This window comes from Jaculus jaculus, chromosome X (assembly GCF_020740685.1).
Source record: "Jaculus jaculus isolate mJacJac1 chromosome X, mJacJac1.mat.Y.cur, whole genome shotgun sequence".
Lineage (NCBI taxonomy): Eukaryota > Metazoa > Chordata > Mammalia > Rodentia > Dipodidae > Jaculus > Jaculus jaculus.
The window spans coordinates 14577394-14594823 of NC_059125.1; the positions used below are offsets into that span (position 1 = coordinate 14577394).

General features: G+C 42.3%; 1 protein-coding gene across 1 annotated transcript in view; it reads left to right on the forward strand.

Moving 5' to 3' along the window:
• Positions 1-1520: 1520 nt before the first annotated feature.
• The window catches only part of Arhgap6 (Rho GTPase activating protein 6), a 567756-nt gene continuing 551846 nt past the window's right edge, over positions 1521-17430 (forward strand). Inside the window, exon 1 of the mRNA XM_004663700.2 lies at positions 1521-3222. Within this exon, the coding sequence (XP_004663757.1) occupies positions 2638-3222 (585 nt within the window). The 5' untranslated portion in view covers positions 1521-2637. The remainder of the gene's footprint in view (positions 3223-17430) is intronic.

Genomic DNA, 17430 nt, shown 5'->3' on the forward strand with positions numbered 1-17430 from the left:
AAATAAGATGATGAATTAACTAGCACAGGTTTGCTTTAATCACTAGTGCCAGTAGAAGAGCTCCTTTGATCATTGGCTCTCCATCTATGACCAAGAATGCGTGCTTTTGCCCTCTTCCACTGTAGAGCATTTATATTAGCCCTGCAGAATCATGGCAGGACTACATTTTTCAACCCTTATATGAATTAAAAATGACATTTGCTCAATCACGTTGAGTCACAAGTGGTACCATGAAGTGTGACTTTGTTAACCATCTACCCTGTATGCCCAAATGCAATGAGGCATAGTCATGCAATGAGGTGTACCCATGCATTGAGGCATACCTATAAAATGGTATCTCAGTACTGGTGATATTACCCTTAGGTGTTTGCCTTATGAGGAAAACATTACAAGGTTTTGTAACTAAAGAAAGGACAGGCAAGACCCACCTACCTTTCCTTCTGCTATGATTCATTTGTGGAGAGGAAGGAAGAGAACAATTTCACCAATCCCTCAAAGGTAATTTGGCATGGCTAATCAGGTAGGGCACCAAGCCATCATAAAGACTTTGTCTTTTGTAGCCCAGCTGATTTACAGCCACTGAAACTACTTGGCACATTCCAGTTGAGTAAAAAGGGGCAGTTGCAATGTGATGGAAAATTATTAGTACCTCATTCCCTCTTCAGGCAGCAGGTAGCTCATTTAAGCTGCTGGAAGGAGCACCCAGGGCCTTCTGCATATACAAAGAGGAGCAGGCTACGGGAGAGATGGTTATGTCTCATGCCTTTGTAGAAGTCATGAATTCTCTTGCTAATTCTATTTAATGACATGCTTCCTGTTTGGAGCCTAACACCTACAAATAGATCTATCTAGTTTGCTTATTTTTTTAAGCTACAATAAATTAATCTACCATCCAACAAATGTCACAGGGAGTACAGTTTTTCAAAATCAAACTTGGGAAATTGTGACATTTACACAAGAAGAATGCATGTGTCAAACATCTGTATTTGTAACTTCAGTCTCTTAAGTTTTCTTCAAGAAGTGGTCAAGTCAGGTTTTGCTTGAATATAGTTCTCTTCATCCCTAGCTGGGAAAAGAGGACCCCCAAAAACCATTAAGTATGCAGGCACTTCTTTCCAAATCTCTGTTTGCTCCCTGCTGAAATGATTGACTAAGCAGATTCACCTTCAGGCGGGGAACTTTGCCGGCGCTTTCCAATTACCCAGGCCCTTGCCCTCAGAAGCGTCGGATGCAGACCCTGGAGAGCACATTTCTTTGGCCTGGGGAGGACCTACTAGCTAGACCACATCTATGCACATGCTCACGACCCTTACACTCAAGGACACCTCCCCCCCCTCTCCTGTTTTCTTAGTAGATTCCCAAGTAGACCCTCAGCATATGAATTGCATCTCCATCCTTTCTCAAAACAAAACAAAAAAGCAGCGGGGGAAGGAGGGAGGGAGGCAGGGTAGGCAGGACTTTTAAGTAACAACAACAAAAAAAACCGTCCGGAGTTGCCCATCTGACACCAGTGGGTGGGGTTCAATCTGACACTCCCCTTCCTTTCTAGAAACGTGAGTGGAGCTCTCTCGCCCCTGGTCTGGGGGAGGGGAGCTGGGGAGGAGGTCCATACTTCCGTCCAGACGACTTTCTCCTCGAGACCAGGTCTCTGCAGCGCCCAGCTACCCACTCAGCACTGTTCCTAGTTTGACGCCTGGAAAACTTCGCGTTCTGCTTTCTCTTGCGCCTGGCTCCACCCCAGCCCTGTGTCCCTCCAGCTCTACCAGTCCCAACTACCCCATTCCAGTTGTTCGAGGGTGCGGGGGACATCTCCCCGCCAGTCCCGGGTGGGACCAAGACTAGCTGCGAATATCAAGTGTCGCTCAACAGCGGAACACCGGCCGCGCCTCTGTGGTTGAGCCCAGAGCTGGATTCTCTATGAACCGTGTTGAGAGCAGCCTGGGGATTCTGTCCCCATCACGGTCACTCAACTCTTGAAAGGCGCTGGGCGCGCGCCGCGCACGGTGTCCCGCTACGGCAAGACCGAGACCCCACCGGAACCTTGAGCTAGGAGACGACTTTGAGTCTCGTCAGTCCGAAGCGAAGACGCAACAACCCAGCAGAGCCCCCAAGTGTCACCCAGACCCCAGGGCGCGGCGGTGGTGCACCTAGGGCGTAGCCAGAGCGCTCAGCTCTGGTGGCCAAACAAGTTGTCACCACGCGAGGAAAAAGCCCAGTGAGCTTACTGCGGGGCACTCAGGACTCTTCAGGCCGCCAGGAGGAGCTTGCTGGAGAATGTCCTGAGCGCACTGTCTCCTGCCTAGGCTTGGAAAGGGGGAGTGGCGCTAGCGTGTCGGAGCTGGGAACCAAGCAAACGTCTGACCTTCCTCCTTCTACTGCCTTAGTCTCTTTGAGTATTGAAGAAGGTTCTAGCAGCTGCAAAAGGACTTGGGCTTCCTTTTCCTAGAAGGCTGGTGATGGAGCTCCTGTTTCTACCCCCGCAGGGACACTTGGAGCGTGCAGGCGGCGCATGAGCCGGGCAGTGCACTTCCAGCTGTGTCGCCTGGCAGCTTTTCCAGAGCTTTCGTTTCCCAGCTCCAAGCCTGTAGCGTTCTAGAAGGGGGCAAGAAGGCACCCTCAGAACTGAGCACCGCCGAGATGTCCGCACAGAGCTTGCTCCACAGCGTGTTCTCCTGTTCCTCGCCAACCTCGGGCAGTGCGGCCTCAGCCAAGGGAGTCTCCAAGAGGAAGCTGCGCCAGACCCGCAGCTTGGACCCAGCCCTGATTGGCGGCTGCGGCGGTGACAGGGGCACCGAAGGCAGCGTCTGGGGGTCCACAACTGGCCGCCTCTACTGTCCGCAGCTCTTAGCCGAGAGTCTTGGTCCCCGATCAGCATCTTCTCCCCGGAGTCCTCAATCCCGTGCTACCCGGTTCCCGCCACCCAGACCTCTATGTTCATCCTTTTCCACGCCCAGCACCCCGCAAGAAAAATCGCCATCGGGCAGTTTTCACTTTGACTACGAGGTCCCCCTGGGTCGTGGGGGTCTCAAGAAGAGCATGGCGTGGGACCTGCCTTCTGTCCTGGCTGGGACCACCGGTGGCCGCAGCGCTGCCAGCATCCTTTGCTCTTCTGGGGGAGGCCCCAACGGAATCTTCGCTTCTCCCAGGAGATGGCTCCAGCAGAAAAAGTTCCAGACTCCATCCAACAGTCGTGGCCACCCCTACGTGGTGTGGAAGTCCGAGGTAGGGACCGGCACCATGTGTCTCATAAGCGACTGTTTTTAAAGTCCATCACATTTATATAGCGAGGCGCCCGCTGACGGATTTCCTTGTGTAGCTGTTTTACTTAGGCTAAGTGAATGGTGCCTGGAAATGGGACAACCTTAGGGACTTGTCCAGTGTATGTCCTGTCAAGGGAATTGGAGGAAGAGATGGTGTTCTGGTTTCCTCTAGGTGCTGCAGTTGATTTCAAAGGGTCGTCTTATCTACTCACCCAATGTGCATACTTTTAGGAACTCAAATGATTTATTGTTGAGCTCTTAGCAATGATAAGACAAAATATACTTTGATATACCATCGGGTTTGTTATACAGAATTCAAGAACATTATTCTAAAGAATGCTGAGTTTGGGGTTTTGTGTGTGGCAGGATGAAATAACCATTAGAACTACCCATTTTTTTTGTTGTTGTTGTTGTTAGTGTTTTGTTCCAAAACAATAATTTCAGAAATCTTTTGCACTGAAAACTTTTTGTAAGGGTATGAAATATGAAAATATTTCCAAATTCCACTAAGAACAATTAATAGTGGTATAGGCACTGGTCAAGAATCACTAATAAATAGGGGACCCAGAGGCAGGTATTTGGCACCCTTAAAATGTTTGCTTTCTGGTTCAGAATGGAGACTAGAGCAACTGGGGAACTGTGTTTGATGGGTATTTTGAAAGTAGCATGCATTTCGAGAATAAACGGTAGTTGGCTTAAAAATGACCAAACCCTTTTCCTTTCAGTCCACAAATTCTATAGGTTTGTCTTGGGTTTGTTCCCATAAAGGAAGGCAGATCCCACCAATTGTAATTAAATAGCTTAAAGTGCAGTTAGAATTACAGAAATGAAATGAAATACTGTGCAATTGTTGGAGATTTAGGTTAAATAAAGGAAACACAACCAAACAAAACAGTTTGAAAATAGCTTCCAAGATCATACTAATCTCTGTTTGGATAGCTGTTAGACTTCACTTTAATAAGCCACCTTATAGAAAAAAAAATCAATGCTATTTATCAGAAATATTAGCATCACATATTAATGCTAGTTACTGTGTGAAAGTAACTGATATTGCTGTGTGGGGTATGGATTGTGATAAACAAACAAACAAACAAACAAGCAAACAAAAACACAAGTGGTCCTGACTGTGCTGCCCATAGAAAGAAAAGGTCAGGCAGATACACATGCTACCTCCAAACCAGCAGGCTTCATATTAGAAAGAGAAAGTGTTAGATTCTCACTGGATTTTCGCCCAGCTTCAGAAGCACACATTATCAGATTAATTGGCACTACGTGAAATGAAGGGATAGAGGAAGAGAGAGAGAGGATTCAAAAGTAAACCATGTTGAAACCGGGCGTGGTGGCGCACGCCTTTAATCCCAGCACTCGGGAGGTAGAGGTAGGAGGATCACCGTGAGTTCAAGGCCACCCTGAGACTACAGAGTTAATTCCAGGTCAGCCTGGACCAGAGTGAGACCCTACCTCGAAAAATCAAAACCAAACAAACAATAAATAAAATTTTAAAAAAGTAAGCCACGTTATGGGATTCAATAGCCACTGACATTCGTGTTTAAAGCCAATGGCATCATTAAAAATGTTCCTACTTCTTATTATAGCAGCTATCATATTTGCAGTATTGTATACAGATGTTATTATTAATTTTTTTTTGCTGTGACCAAAAGTTGTGAGACTCTTAATTTTACTTGTTACAAATTATCTTCTAACTCATTAGAATCTCATAATGCAAACATAGGTATCTGAGCTGCAGTACTACTGGGTGGCTTCAGAACGCTCTGTAGAGAGCCTGGACAGTCTGGATGGTGCTCATCTATCATGACTTTCACATTTTGGCATAGTTAAAATGAAGTACATAGCCATTTAGCAAAAGAACAATATTTTCTCTTAAAAAGATTTACATATATAAGTGGGTAGAAGTTGGAATTTCTTAATGCCAGAGACAGATATAGAGTGATTGGGTGGAATCCTGGCATGTGAGCCCAATGTTAGTTTTGTTTAGTGGAAGCCAAGATATCCTAAGGTAACCCCTGGGTCTGGAATTTAATGATCTGGATTACCTTTCAAAGGTCGACGACCCTGGAACCCTTTCAAGAACCAAGAAAATTCATCCTATTGGGCACTGCCTATCCTCACTTGGAAGCTGGCTGAGTCTTTTGTCCTAAAAGAGACTCTATTAGTGATGTCAAAAGTCTGGCAAATGAGAGCATTGCACAGTTCCTGCGAGGCCCTGGAGGGGAGATTTGGTTTATGCTGCTTGGCTTTTGCACTTTTGCTCCTGGTTCTGGCTCAGGATTTCTCAGTCAATCTTGGCTCTATTAACATGTGGGACCGTATGATTCTTTGCTGTGGGAGCTTTCCTGGGTTTTGCAGGATGTTGAGCAGCACCCTGTGCCTCTACTTACCAGATGCCTATAGTATTTTTTTCTCTCAGAATGATGAGAAAAACTATAAATAGATAATGCTGAGTACACCCAGGGGGAAAACCTCACCCCAGCTGAGAATCACAGCATTAGTGAAGTTGAGTGCAACTTCTATAGGCACATGTAGCAGATATCTTAATCTACAGAAGGGCTGTCAGCTGACCTAACTTGTCTCTGGGGCCTTCCTCTTATTCTTAACCCAAGAAGACCCTTCTGAAACCATTTTGGCAAACTCCACGTGCCTATTAAGGTTTGTTCACAGTTTCTGTTTCTCCTGTCCTGAATTCATGGGAAACCCTGATAATTTACTTTCAGGTTTAGCCAATGATAGAGTGCATCAATTTCCACTTAGTTCTCTGAGAAAATTCTGTGATTTTAAACTAAATTGGCAATAGGACGTTCTCAAGACTCTCCTAAATACACACAGCCTTAGTACTCATGCTCACAAATGGTCATTTTATGGCCTAAACCTGAGAGGTATTAGACTCACACAGGAATGACTCTGTTAATATCTCCTTCCAATGTGCTCCAGCACCTCTTTACCCAAATTGGATTCATGGGCACATGGCATGGTGACACATCAGTACATGGGTACCAACCTGTATCCTTAGCGGCCACGCATTGCCCCTGCCTGTGATCCTGAATAAGACCCGTCATTTCAATGCTGAAATACTATTTCTTGTAGACCAGACCAGGTATTATGCCCATAGTTGATTAAGAGTTGGCCAGCATTGGCCATCCATAATGAACATAATACTCCTATATACATTGCTTCTGTACTTTCCTTCATATCACATACCTTTCTTTTTTTTGGAGGTAGGGTCTCACTTTAACCTAGGGTGACCTGGAACTCACTGTGTAGTCCCAGGCTAGCCTCTGTCTCATAGCCATTCTCCTACCTCTGCCTCCCGGGTGCTGGGATTAAATAAAAATGTGTACCACCACATGTGGCTCACAGACTTTACTTGAGCAGAATTATTGCTGTAGATACCAGGAAAGCTCTAATATTGGATCAGCACTTAAGGACTCCCAGTTTAATGAAGGGGCAACCTATTCATGTAGAAGGATCAGCACCATGAGGGACCAGAGTTGGGTAAATGATGATTCACTCTATTTTGTGCGATGGTCTTATAGGCCTTCACTGTTTAGGGAGCATTTAAACTTGATCTCTAAGGATGACTACCATTTACAAGGAGAAAAGAAGCCTTTTCCAGAGGAGAAAGAAGAGTGGAAATACATTGTTCCAACGAAGCAGAATCATAGGATTTATGTGTAATAATGTGCTTGGAAGATGGGTTAGTCCAGAGCTTTTGATGTAGTAAGCTGTTGAAAGCAGATATCAGGCTCATGGTGAGGAATAATTATGGGCACAGATTACAGGAAGGCCAAAGCATATTCCCACCCTCCAGGGAGCCCCTAGCAATTTAAAGAGGTGAAAATATGAGGTCTGTTTAGGAAGTGAGAAGTTTATGGGGATGATATCTGTTGGATGGTCTTAAAGAGCCCTGCTGTGCACTTTGGAAGAGGGCTGTCTCCATGTTGGACAGAATAGTGCTTCTCAGCCTGGAGGTGACTTTGTCCTCACGATATATTGAGAAAAGTCTGAAGACATTTAGGTAATGATAGTGTTTCCTGTCAGAAACAGTAGCTTAAAGCAACACAAATTATCATTTTCTTACACTTCTGGAGATCAGAAATCTCAATGGGTCTCACTACGCTTAATTCAAGGTGTTGGATTCCTTTCCCAACAGCCTTCTTCCTTCATGCTTTATTGACATAGGGTTTCATGTGGGTCAGGTTGGCCTTGAAATTGCTATGTAGCGAAGGATGGCCTTGACTTCATCCTCTAACTTCTGAGTCCATCTTCAAAGCTGGCCATGGTATCTCTTTTCTCTTTCTTCCATAGTCATTTCTCCCTCTGACTTTTGTGTGTGTATGTGTGTGTGTGTGCACGTGTGCATGTGTGTGCATGTGTGTGTGTGGTGCAAGCCCATGTGTGTGCCCATCCATGTAGTAGCTTGCAGTGAACCTCACTCACCTGCAGTAGTCAGAATGGGACAGCCTGTATCCCACTCCATCTATTGTGTCTTCCACCAATTCTTTTTCCTTTTGTTCAAGGTAAGGTTAATCCAGAATAATGTCACTATTTTAAGTCCATCTCATTAGAAACCTTAATTGCATTTGAAAATTTATTTCCCCTTTGCTATGATGCACTCAGAGGTTCCAAGGATTTAGGCATGTACATCTTAGGTGGAGTACTTTTTGTTTACCATAGGAGAATTTCTACTGGAAGCTAATGGGGAGGCCAGGTAAGTAGCTAGACACCCTACAATGTTAGAGGTAGTCCCACAAGGGTGAATCACTGGGCCAAAGAGGTTAGTGGTAGAAATGAAGAGCTCTTCTGTGAAAAATGGGGAAACTTGTTGATTTTATATCCTGAAGTTCTTACATGATCACATATGTGTTTGAGAGTGTATGACTCAGAAGCATGAAATAAGCAGAGAGCAGAAACTAAGAGGAGGATTTTCACATCATGGGGACACCATGCCAAGCATCCTGTCAACAAATGAAAATTGATTTAGAAACACAGTACTTCTGAATTTCCTACAAATGCTTTTCTTAGAACTGCTGGATGTCCTGGAAAACAGAACTCTCACTCATCTCTGTATTCTTAAAGCCCACCCTGTGCTATCAAGTTCTAGACCAGCCTGTAATGGGCTGGACAGAGAGTTATTACACACCAAGGAGTATTTGGCAATGTATGGCTGCATTTTATTTTATTTTTTTACTTTTTTGAGGCAAGCCAAATAGACTGGGCTTTTTTTTTTTTTTTTCCAATGTGAGAGAGTGAGAGTGAGAGCACACACGGGAGAGAGAGAGAGAGAGAATTGGTGCACCAGGGCCTCAGCCCACTATAATTGAACCCCAGAAATGTGTGCCACCTGGTGCGCATGTGAGACCTTGTGCACTTGCATCACCTTTTGTGTGTTTGGCTTATGTGTGACCTGGAGAGTAGAACATAGTTCCTTAGGTTTTGCAGGCAAATGCCTTAAGTGTTAAGCCATCTCTCCAGCCCATGGATGCATTATTATTATTATTATTATTATTATTATTATTTGTTTTATTGAGGTAGGGTCTCACTCTAGCCCAAGCTGACCTGGAATTCACTCTGTAGTCTTAGAGTGGCCTCAAACTTACAGTGATCTTCCTACCTCTGCCTCCCAAGTGCTGGGATTAAAGGTGTCTGCCACCATGCCTGGCTTGGGTACATTTTTGATTGGTGGAATGAAGAGAGAGATGCTATTGGAATGTGACAGATAGCTAACAGAGGTGCTTTCAGGCACAGGATAACCTTCCCATAACAAAGATGTATCCTCCAAATGCTGATAGTGGAAAGGTTGAGACACTCTGCATATAAGAAACTGAATGCTAGCATGGGTTTCTCTCATGCCTATGTAATTACTCCGCTATTTCCTTTTTACCTGATATATGTCGTGCTTGACATTGAATCGGAAAAAAATTGCCTTTCAATAGGTATCAGGGATATGAAAAAATATGATGTGTGTGTGTGTGTGTGTGTGTGTGTGTGTGTGTAAGAATTGAATAGTAAATATATAATGATGGAAACTGGAATTAAAACTTAAGTTGAAATTTAAATTGTAACATAGAGGAACATTGTGATAAAAATAGAAGCTCATCATTACCAAAGAGGAAATAATTAGAGTAAGACAGTTTTAAGCAGGAAATTAAAAATTATGCATAAAATCAGCATAATGCATGAAGTAATTTCACATTAGGATGTTATTAATTCTTTATAGTTTCTCTTTTTTGAACTATGTCTTTGCTACAATTCATTTTGAAGGTAATTTTTGACTTTAACAATCAATTGCTCAGATGGCTGGCAGTTTAACTTGCACCAGAATGTTGGGATTTGAAGGCTGGTCCTCTATACTTTACATTTTAGAGAGAAACCGAAAATGTTAAACAGCTCAAACTCAGATAATGAATGCAGAGCCACCCTTAAGTACTTACTGGCTATCAAAATAAAGTGCCAAAATTCTGAAAAACATAAGTGACTAGTATTAGTTTTGTTCTCCACTGAATACATAATATTTGACAATCTCTTTTTCTCTTTTTTTTTTTTTTTTTTTTTGATGTAAGGTCTTGTTGTAGTCCAAGCTGGCCTGGAATTCACAATATAGCCTCAAGTTAGCCTTGAACTCAAGGCAATCCTACCTTGTCTTCTGAGTGCCGAGATTAAAAGTTTGTACTATCATGCCTAGCTTCTAGCTTGGCAATCTTTTCTTTCTTTCTTTCTTCTTTTTTTTTTTTAATCCCTTTTACTGATTGAAGCATTTCTCTGAAAGTTCTCCAAATTTTAAGATATCTCTTAAAAGGTTTCATCTTTAGCATTAAAATTACCCACTCACATTGATTGTACAGATTTATGGGTTCCACTGTGACATTTATATAATGTATGACTTGGTCTTTGATCATGCCCTCTCTCTTTATTGTCTTGTCTTGCCTTTTTCTTACTCCCATTCCCCCAGGTCCTCGTTCCCTTCCCTAAAATTCCATCCTCTATTTCCAGGTCAATTTTTCTCCTTTATGTGTAACATATAAAAGAAAACATATGATACTTACAGTTCTGTGTCTAACCTAGTTTCTCAACATGTAAACATCTGGATCCATCTATTTTCTTGCAAATGACATGATTTTCTTCTTTTTTATTGGTATGTGTAGTATTCTGTGTGGTGTGATGTGGTGGTGGTGGTGGTGGTGGTAGTGGTGGTGTATATATATGTGTGTAGACAGGCTCTCAGGCACACACGGGGCAGAGGAGAATTTTAGGTATCCTTCCTCTATTGTTCATCTGCACATTTCTTTGAGACTGTGTTCCTCTTTAAATATAGTGCTGGTGTTTTTGCAAGCTGTAGTGTTTATCAGGTCTCTGCTTCCCATAAAACTGCAGTTAAAGACATGTGTCTCAGGCCCTCATGCTTGTGGCAAGCTTTTACCTGCTGATATCCCCCAGCCTGGTTTCTTTATCATTTATGGTTTAATAAAATAAAAAGTATGTGCCATGTATTTTCTGATTTACTGCCAGAAATCTGTTCAGGATGACCACTGGACTCCTCAGATTCTGCAGATCTGCAGCAGTACCAGTAGAATCCCTCTGAACATACTCTCCATATGAATTAATTTGGTTGGTATCAACCATTCTTCTGCTTGCTTAATGTTACCAGGCCAGGATGGCTTTAGTGCTACACTTCTTTTCTTTGTCTTCTCTCTTTAAAAAAAAAATATTTTATTTATTTATGAGAGAGAGAGAGAGAGAGAGGGAGAGAAAGAGAGAGAGAGGGAGAAATAATAGTCATGCCAGGGCCTTCAGCCATTGTAAATGAACTCCAGATGCACGCTCCACCTTGTGCATCTGGCTTATGTGTGTACTGGGTAATCCAACCTGCATCCTTTGGCTTTTCATACAAGTGCCTTAATCGCTAAGCCAGCTCTCCAGCTCTGTCTTCTCTTTCTAAAGTGACTTGTCAAATCATGTAGTATTTACTTCTTCCATTCTGGAAAGAATCTGAACGAAGTGTGTCTGAGTCCTTTTATCACTCCCCAGCTTTTCATTCTCATTGACATAGCCTTATTCTGTCTTTGATTTTTGTGCCCCCTGCTTGGTCATCTTGCCTTCAGTTGATCCTGTTTTTACCTTGGACATAATTATAATCATGTTAACCCCTGATCATAAACCTCTGATGGATATCACTGTGTATGGAATGAAATCTTAACTGAATTAGGTAGTCATTTCAGGGCTGTTTGCAATATAAAGTTAGACCACTTCCTCCCTTTCTCTCTGAAACTCTGGTCTAACAAAACTCATTTGACTACTCAGCTAGACCATTATTAGTTACTGAGTGCCAGTTGTAGATTGGAGCATGGGGGATGTATGTGGAGGAAACAGGCCTGGAACTTCAAAGTGCTTACAGACTATGAAGGCAGTATTTATTTTAGAAAGGAGAAGGACTATTGATTTGTTTATGCTTTTTAAAAATACTATGCATTTATTTATGAGAGAAAGAGAGAAAGAGAGAGGGGGGGGAATGAATGAGGGAATGGGCATGCTAGGGCTTCTTCGTGCTGCAGATGAACTCGAGATGTATGTTCCATGTTGCGCATGTGACTTTACCTGAGTACCAGGGGATTGAACTTGGGCTACCAGGCTTTGCAAGAAAGGACTTTTAGCTATTGAGAAATCTCTTCAGCACCTGAAAGAAGTCATTTTGAATCAATGTTTCCACACTTGTTTAGAGTGCTGAGCCACTGGAAGCCTGTGATCAATGGAATAATGCCCTATCCCAAAGATGTCCATATTTACCTTGTATGACAAAGGAACTTTGCCTATGTCATTATTGTGGATAATCTGGGTGGAACCATTGCAATACCAATGCTCCTTATAAGAGGAAAGAATGGTTAGTTACTAAAGGAAAGAGGGGAGAGAGTGAAGAAGAGACAGAAGGAGAGAAAGAAAGGGAAAGAGGAAGACAAGAAGGAGAAAGAGGGAGAGATTTTGAAGATGCTATAGTGCTGGATTTGAAGATGGAGGAAGGAAATAGAAGCTAAAGAATGTAGCAGCCTCCAGAAGTTGATTAAAGGGAAGGAAGGAGATTCCCACTGCTAGGATTTCTATTGATTCTTTTTTTTTTAATTTTTTTGGTCATTTTTTATTTATGAGCGACAGACACAGAGAGAAAGACAGATAGAGGGAGAGAGAGAGAATGGGCGCGCCAGGGCTTCCAGCCTCTGCAAACGAACTCCAGACACATGCACCCCCTTGTGCATCTGGCTAACGTGGGACCTGGGGAACCGAGCCTCGAACCGGGGTCCTTAGGCTTCACAGGCAGGCGCTTAACCGCTAAGCCATCTCTCCAGCTCTCTATTGATTCTTAATTTGACAGGACTAGTAAATGATGAGGCCTTTTGCATAAAAAAAGAATAGCACTCTCACAGGAAAGCTCTGTTTAAGAGAGAAAATAGTATGCTAGAAGAACTTCGTGAAATTTACTAGGAATTGAGTGTGAATGGTAAGATGGTGAAATATATGCCAGGCTGGGTTTTGAGCATCATGCTATAAATTTCATCAGTAAATGGAAAGTTTTCTGCAGAGGTGATTTTATTTTTGTCACTATTACTTTTTTTTTTTTTTTTTTGGTGACTTATATCCATGTCTATTTCAGAAGACTACACCTGTGCTTTACAGCTATATTTAAACAAATAAAATTTGGTTCTGGCATATTTCGTGACATACTCAGGAAATACAGAACCAGGAATGTATGTTCCATCCTGAAATCGTGATTCTTCTAATTTCGTACTCACATAAGGGAAGTTTGCTTCATATCAGAATATGGCCAAGAACTGAGGTAGTCTGTGTGGTGACATTGTTTCTCCCAGATCCTTCTGTCATATTATGTCTTGTTTTAATGTTTCCTGATGGCTCAGCAGTTAATGCACTTGCCTGCAAAACCCAATGACTACAGTTCAGTTCCCCAGTATCCATATAAAGCCAGATGTGCAAAGTGGTGGTGCATGCACCAGGAGTTCATTGTTTGCAGTGGCTACAGGCCCTGGTACATCCATATTCTCTCTCTCTCTCTCTCTCTCTCTCTCTCTCTCTCTCTCTCTCTCTCTCCCTCTCTGTGTGTGTGTGTGTGTCTGCCAGCAAAAATAAATAAAATTATTGAAAAAAATAAATAAAAATATAACAATATAGAGTGAGGTTATGATTATAAATGTCATAATTGGCAAAAGACATGGAATGTACTATGTGAAAATCCCAAAATTAGTTATTGTATTATCTGGTAACAATGATGTTTTCATTATCTACTAGGGAAATTCAAGTCAAAATGATTATGAGGTACCACTCAGCTAGCTATAATTTAAAAGATAGATAACAGAAAGTGTTAACAAGGATGTGAAAAAATTAGAATTCTTATCCACTGCTGGTAGACATATAGAAGAGTACAGCAGTCTTAAAGAGCCATTTGGCAATTCTTCAAAATGTTATGTTCCAGCAATTCTATTCCTGGTAATATACCCAAGAGAAATTAAAACATATGTCCATACTAAAATGTTAGAATGATATCATTCATAATGTGTGCACGTGGTGGAAACAACCCAACTACTCATAACTGATGGGTGGCTTCATAAAATGTGCCTTATCCACACAATGGAAGATTATTCAGCAACTAAATGAAGTGAAGAGCTGATACATGCCACACCCACATGTGTAAGTGCTCAAAACATTCTTCTAAGTGAGACACATCACTTAATGGGTGTCATTTCTTGTGAGGGTAATTAACATAATCAAATACCCGATGCAGGTGATGGTTGTCCAACATTCTTGGTATAGTGAAAATAATTGAATTGTGTACTTTGGAAGGATAAGTGTGAAGATCTGAATTTCTTTCAACCAGAGAAGAAAGGTAACAATTGTTACTTTCAGAAAGAGTACCAAATATTGTTTCTGGATAATGTTTTCAATATAACAAAGTTAGGATTCCAATTCCATAGTGTTCAGGCACAGTGTACTTCACAGTCTTTCTCTGAAGATGTAGAAAGTGGAGAGGCAGTAATAGTTCTGAGTCAGTAGAGGAGTCAGCAGCTAGCTGTGGGATTTTCTGAGATTGGTTACCATGGAAATTCCATGTCCTGATTATTAACTTTGGAAGTAGGCACAGAGAAGCTATTAGAGAGATTGCTTTTCAGAAGAGGTAGAGATTTTAAAAACTACTTACAATCAGGAACATTTTCCTAGCCATTTCTCATCAGAGCCATTAAATAGTCAGAGATCATAAGGAACCATTATAACTAAAAAGAATGTGAGAAACCACTTCTTGAGTGATGTGCTGATGGACCCCAAAAGAGAATGCTGAGTCTAAGGAGTCTTTGGAAAAAGGGAGTAAATTGAGTTGTGTGGCCTCATGTAATAACAACTGTTTTTCTTTCTGTAGATCCTGGAAACAGGTTAGTTCATATCACCCACAGGAGCTGAAGTATGTATGAGAACTGGATTATTCAGCTTGCATTACTGATAATTTCGTTTTTTTCAGTTAAACCAGCTATTACTCTGAGACCTAGATGTCAAGGGAGAAGGGAGAGAGAAGTGTTTAGGTGACAATAGCTATGATACTTTGGAGATTATTACAAGTCCTTTGCTATAGCTAGCCTTTTGAACCAGAAAAAGGAGTTTGTTGTTGTTATGTGTTTTGATTTTCAAAATAAGGCCTCACTCTAGTCCAGACTGAGCTGAAATTCACTATGTAGTCTCAGGGTGGCCTCAAACTCACGGTGATCTTCCTACCACTGCCTTCCAAGTACTGGGATTAAAGGTGTGTGCCACCACGTCTGGCCAGTTTTTTGGTTTTGGAGGAAAGTATAATTCTTCTCAATGTAGAATTTCTAATGTTTCTTGCTTATTTATTTTAGTTAAATGGTGGTTGATGGGTAATGAAAATTATGCTAAGAGAGATAACAATTAGTAGTTTGTAGTCTTTGTAGAATTCTCATCAGTTATCTTTTTGCAATTGTGTGTGTGCACACTGTATATGTGTTCATATGTGTGTGAGCACACATGTGTGCTGATACATGTGCATATGTGTGCATGTGCAGATCAGAAGATGACCTTAGGTGCTATTCCTCAAGTAATATCACCCTTTTTATTTGGAGATAGGATTCTTATTGGCCTAGTGCTTACCAATTAGGCTAGACTGGCTGGCCAGGGAGCCCCAGGAATCCTCCTCATTCCACCTCCCCTGTGACACATGACATTTTATGTAGGGCCCAGATGATAGTTTGGTTAACCAATGAATTTATTGGAGTTACCAACAGAACAGGGAAAGGCATTGCTTACAGGAGCAATGGATGACTCAAAGGCACCTGCCCACCGCAGCATAGGTGATGACTCACGGAGGCTGCATCTCTGGAGCACATTAAATAACTTGCCCACAGCTTTGCTGGTTAGAGGGCCTTGAGCACACTATATGGCTTTCAGATTTACAGGCAATCTGAGAGTCTTGTCCCCAAGCAGTTGTTTGACCTTCATATAACCTTAGAGAGAGGTGTCACAACATTTTTCCAGACTTGTTGACATCTGAGTTCCTGAGCTTCCCTCCTCCCTGCAGGAAGGAATGTTTCAATTTCTTTTCTCTCCCTTCCTTCCTTCCTCTCTCTTTCTTTTTCTTTTTTCCAGATAGGGTCTCACTCCAGCCCAGGCTGACCTAGAATTCACTATGTAGTCTCAAGGTGGCCTCAAGCTCACAGCAATCCTCCTATTTCTGCCTCTTGTGTGCTGGGACTAAAGGTATGCGGCACCACATCTAGCTTTATTTATTTATTTTTTCTTTCCAGAGGTAGGGTCTCTAGCACAGGCTGACCTGGAATTCACTATGTAGTCTTAGGGTGGCCTCAAACTCACAGCGCTCCTCCTACCTCTGCCTCCCAAGTGCTGGGATTAAAGGTGTGCACCACCACGCCCAGCTTAAAAAATATTTTTATTTATTTATTTATTTGCAAGCAGAAAGCAATAGAAGAGAGACAGACAGAGAGCATGGGTAAACCAGGGCCCCTAGCCACTGCAAATGGTATCCAGATGCACATGCCTTGTTTTGTAGCTGGCTTAATGTGGGCACTGGGGAATTGAACTTGAGTCATTAGGCTCTGCAGGCAAGTGCCTTGTCTGTTCAACCATCTCTCAATTTCTAATTAACATTGCTCAAAGTCTGCCCTTAATTATTCCTATAATCTTGAGGAGTTGTCATGTGCCCTTTTAAGTTTCAGCTCTTCCAGACTTGACTTCCTGAATTCCCAGAGCCCCCGTCCTCTCTTTAGGAGGGAAGATTTCCATTCTGAGGAATCTGCTACACGACAGGATCTCAGTTAAGATCTTCAAGCTTGCATGGCACATCATTTACCCACCGAACCATCTTTTTAGCCTTGAGCTTTATTCTGTTGTTATTAGGACAATTCTGCAACGGTGATAGAATTGGCATTGGTGTTATAGGTGAAGACATTAAGACTCAGATGAAGAGGTAACCAGGCTTAGCTGGAGAATAAATGAAGTGAACAGGTTAAGCTGGTCTTGGATGCATACTGCTTGGATTCAAATCCAAGCCGCCCCCATGACTACAACAAATGACACAAGCTTCTCGGAGCTTCCAATTCATCATCTGTCTAATGGGAGTATTGAAAGTTCTTCTCTCAGAAAAGTTTCATGAGGATTCTATGACACGGTTACTTGTAAAGTAACAGGCAATAGTACGTACTAAAAGATGCAAAACAAGGCTAGGTGAAATAAAACTGAGGCTGTGTCTAGTCATACAGCTAGAAGGCAATAAAAATTGTACCATTTCTAAGGAATCAATCAATTTAGTTAAACAGTTTGTGTGCACTTACCGTGAACACCAGGGACTTCAGCATTTCTACTGCAGCTTCAAAGAGGGAATAGGTGATCACCAGGTGAGTGAGTGGGCCCCGCTGCACTGGACACCAGCAGAAGGCAATAGGAAATTTATTTGGCAAGTTGGTACGTAACATATACTTTTTTCATGATCATCCTTGAAGCCACAGCAGGCTGACATTCAAATGTTTTGGCTTAGTGGCTTGGAGCACCAATGCCAGACTTGCATTGTGGATTTGCCATGACAACAAGAGCAAGGGGCAGCCTTCATTCCAACACGGCCATTTCATTGCAT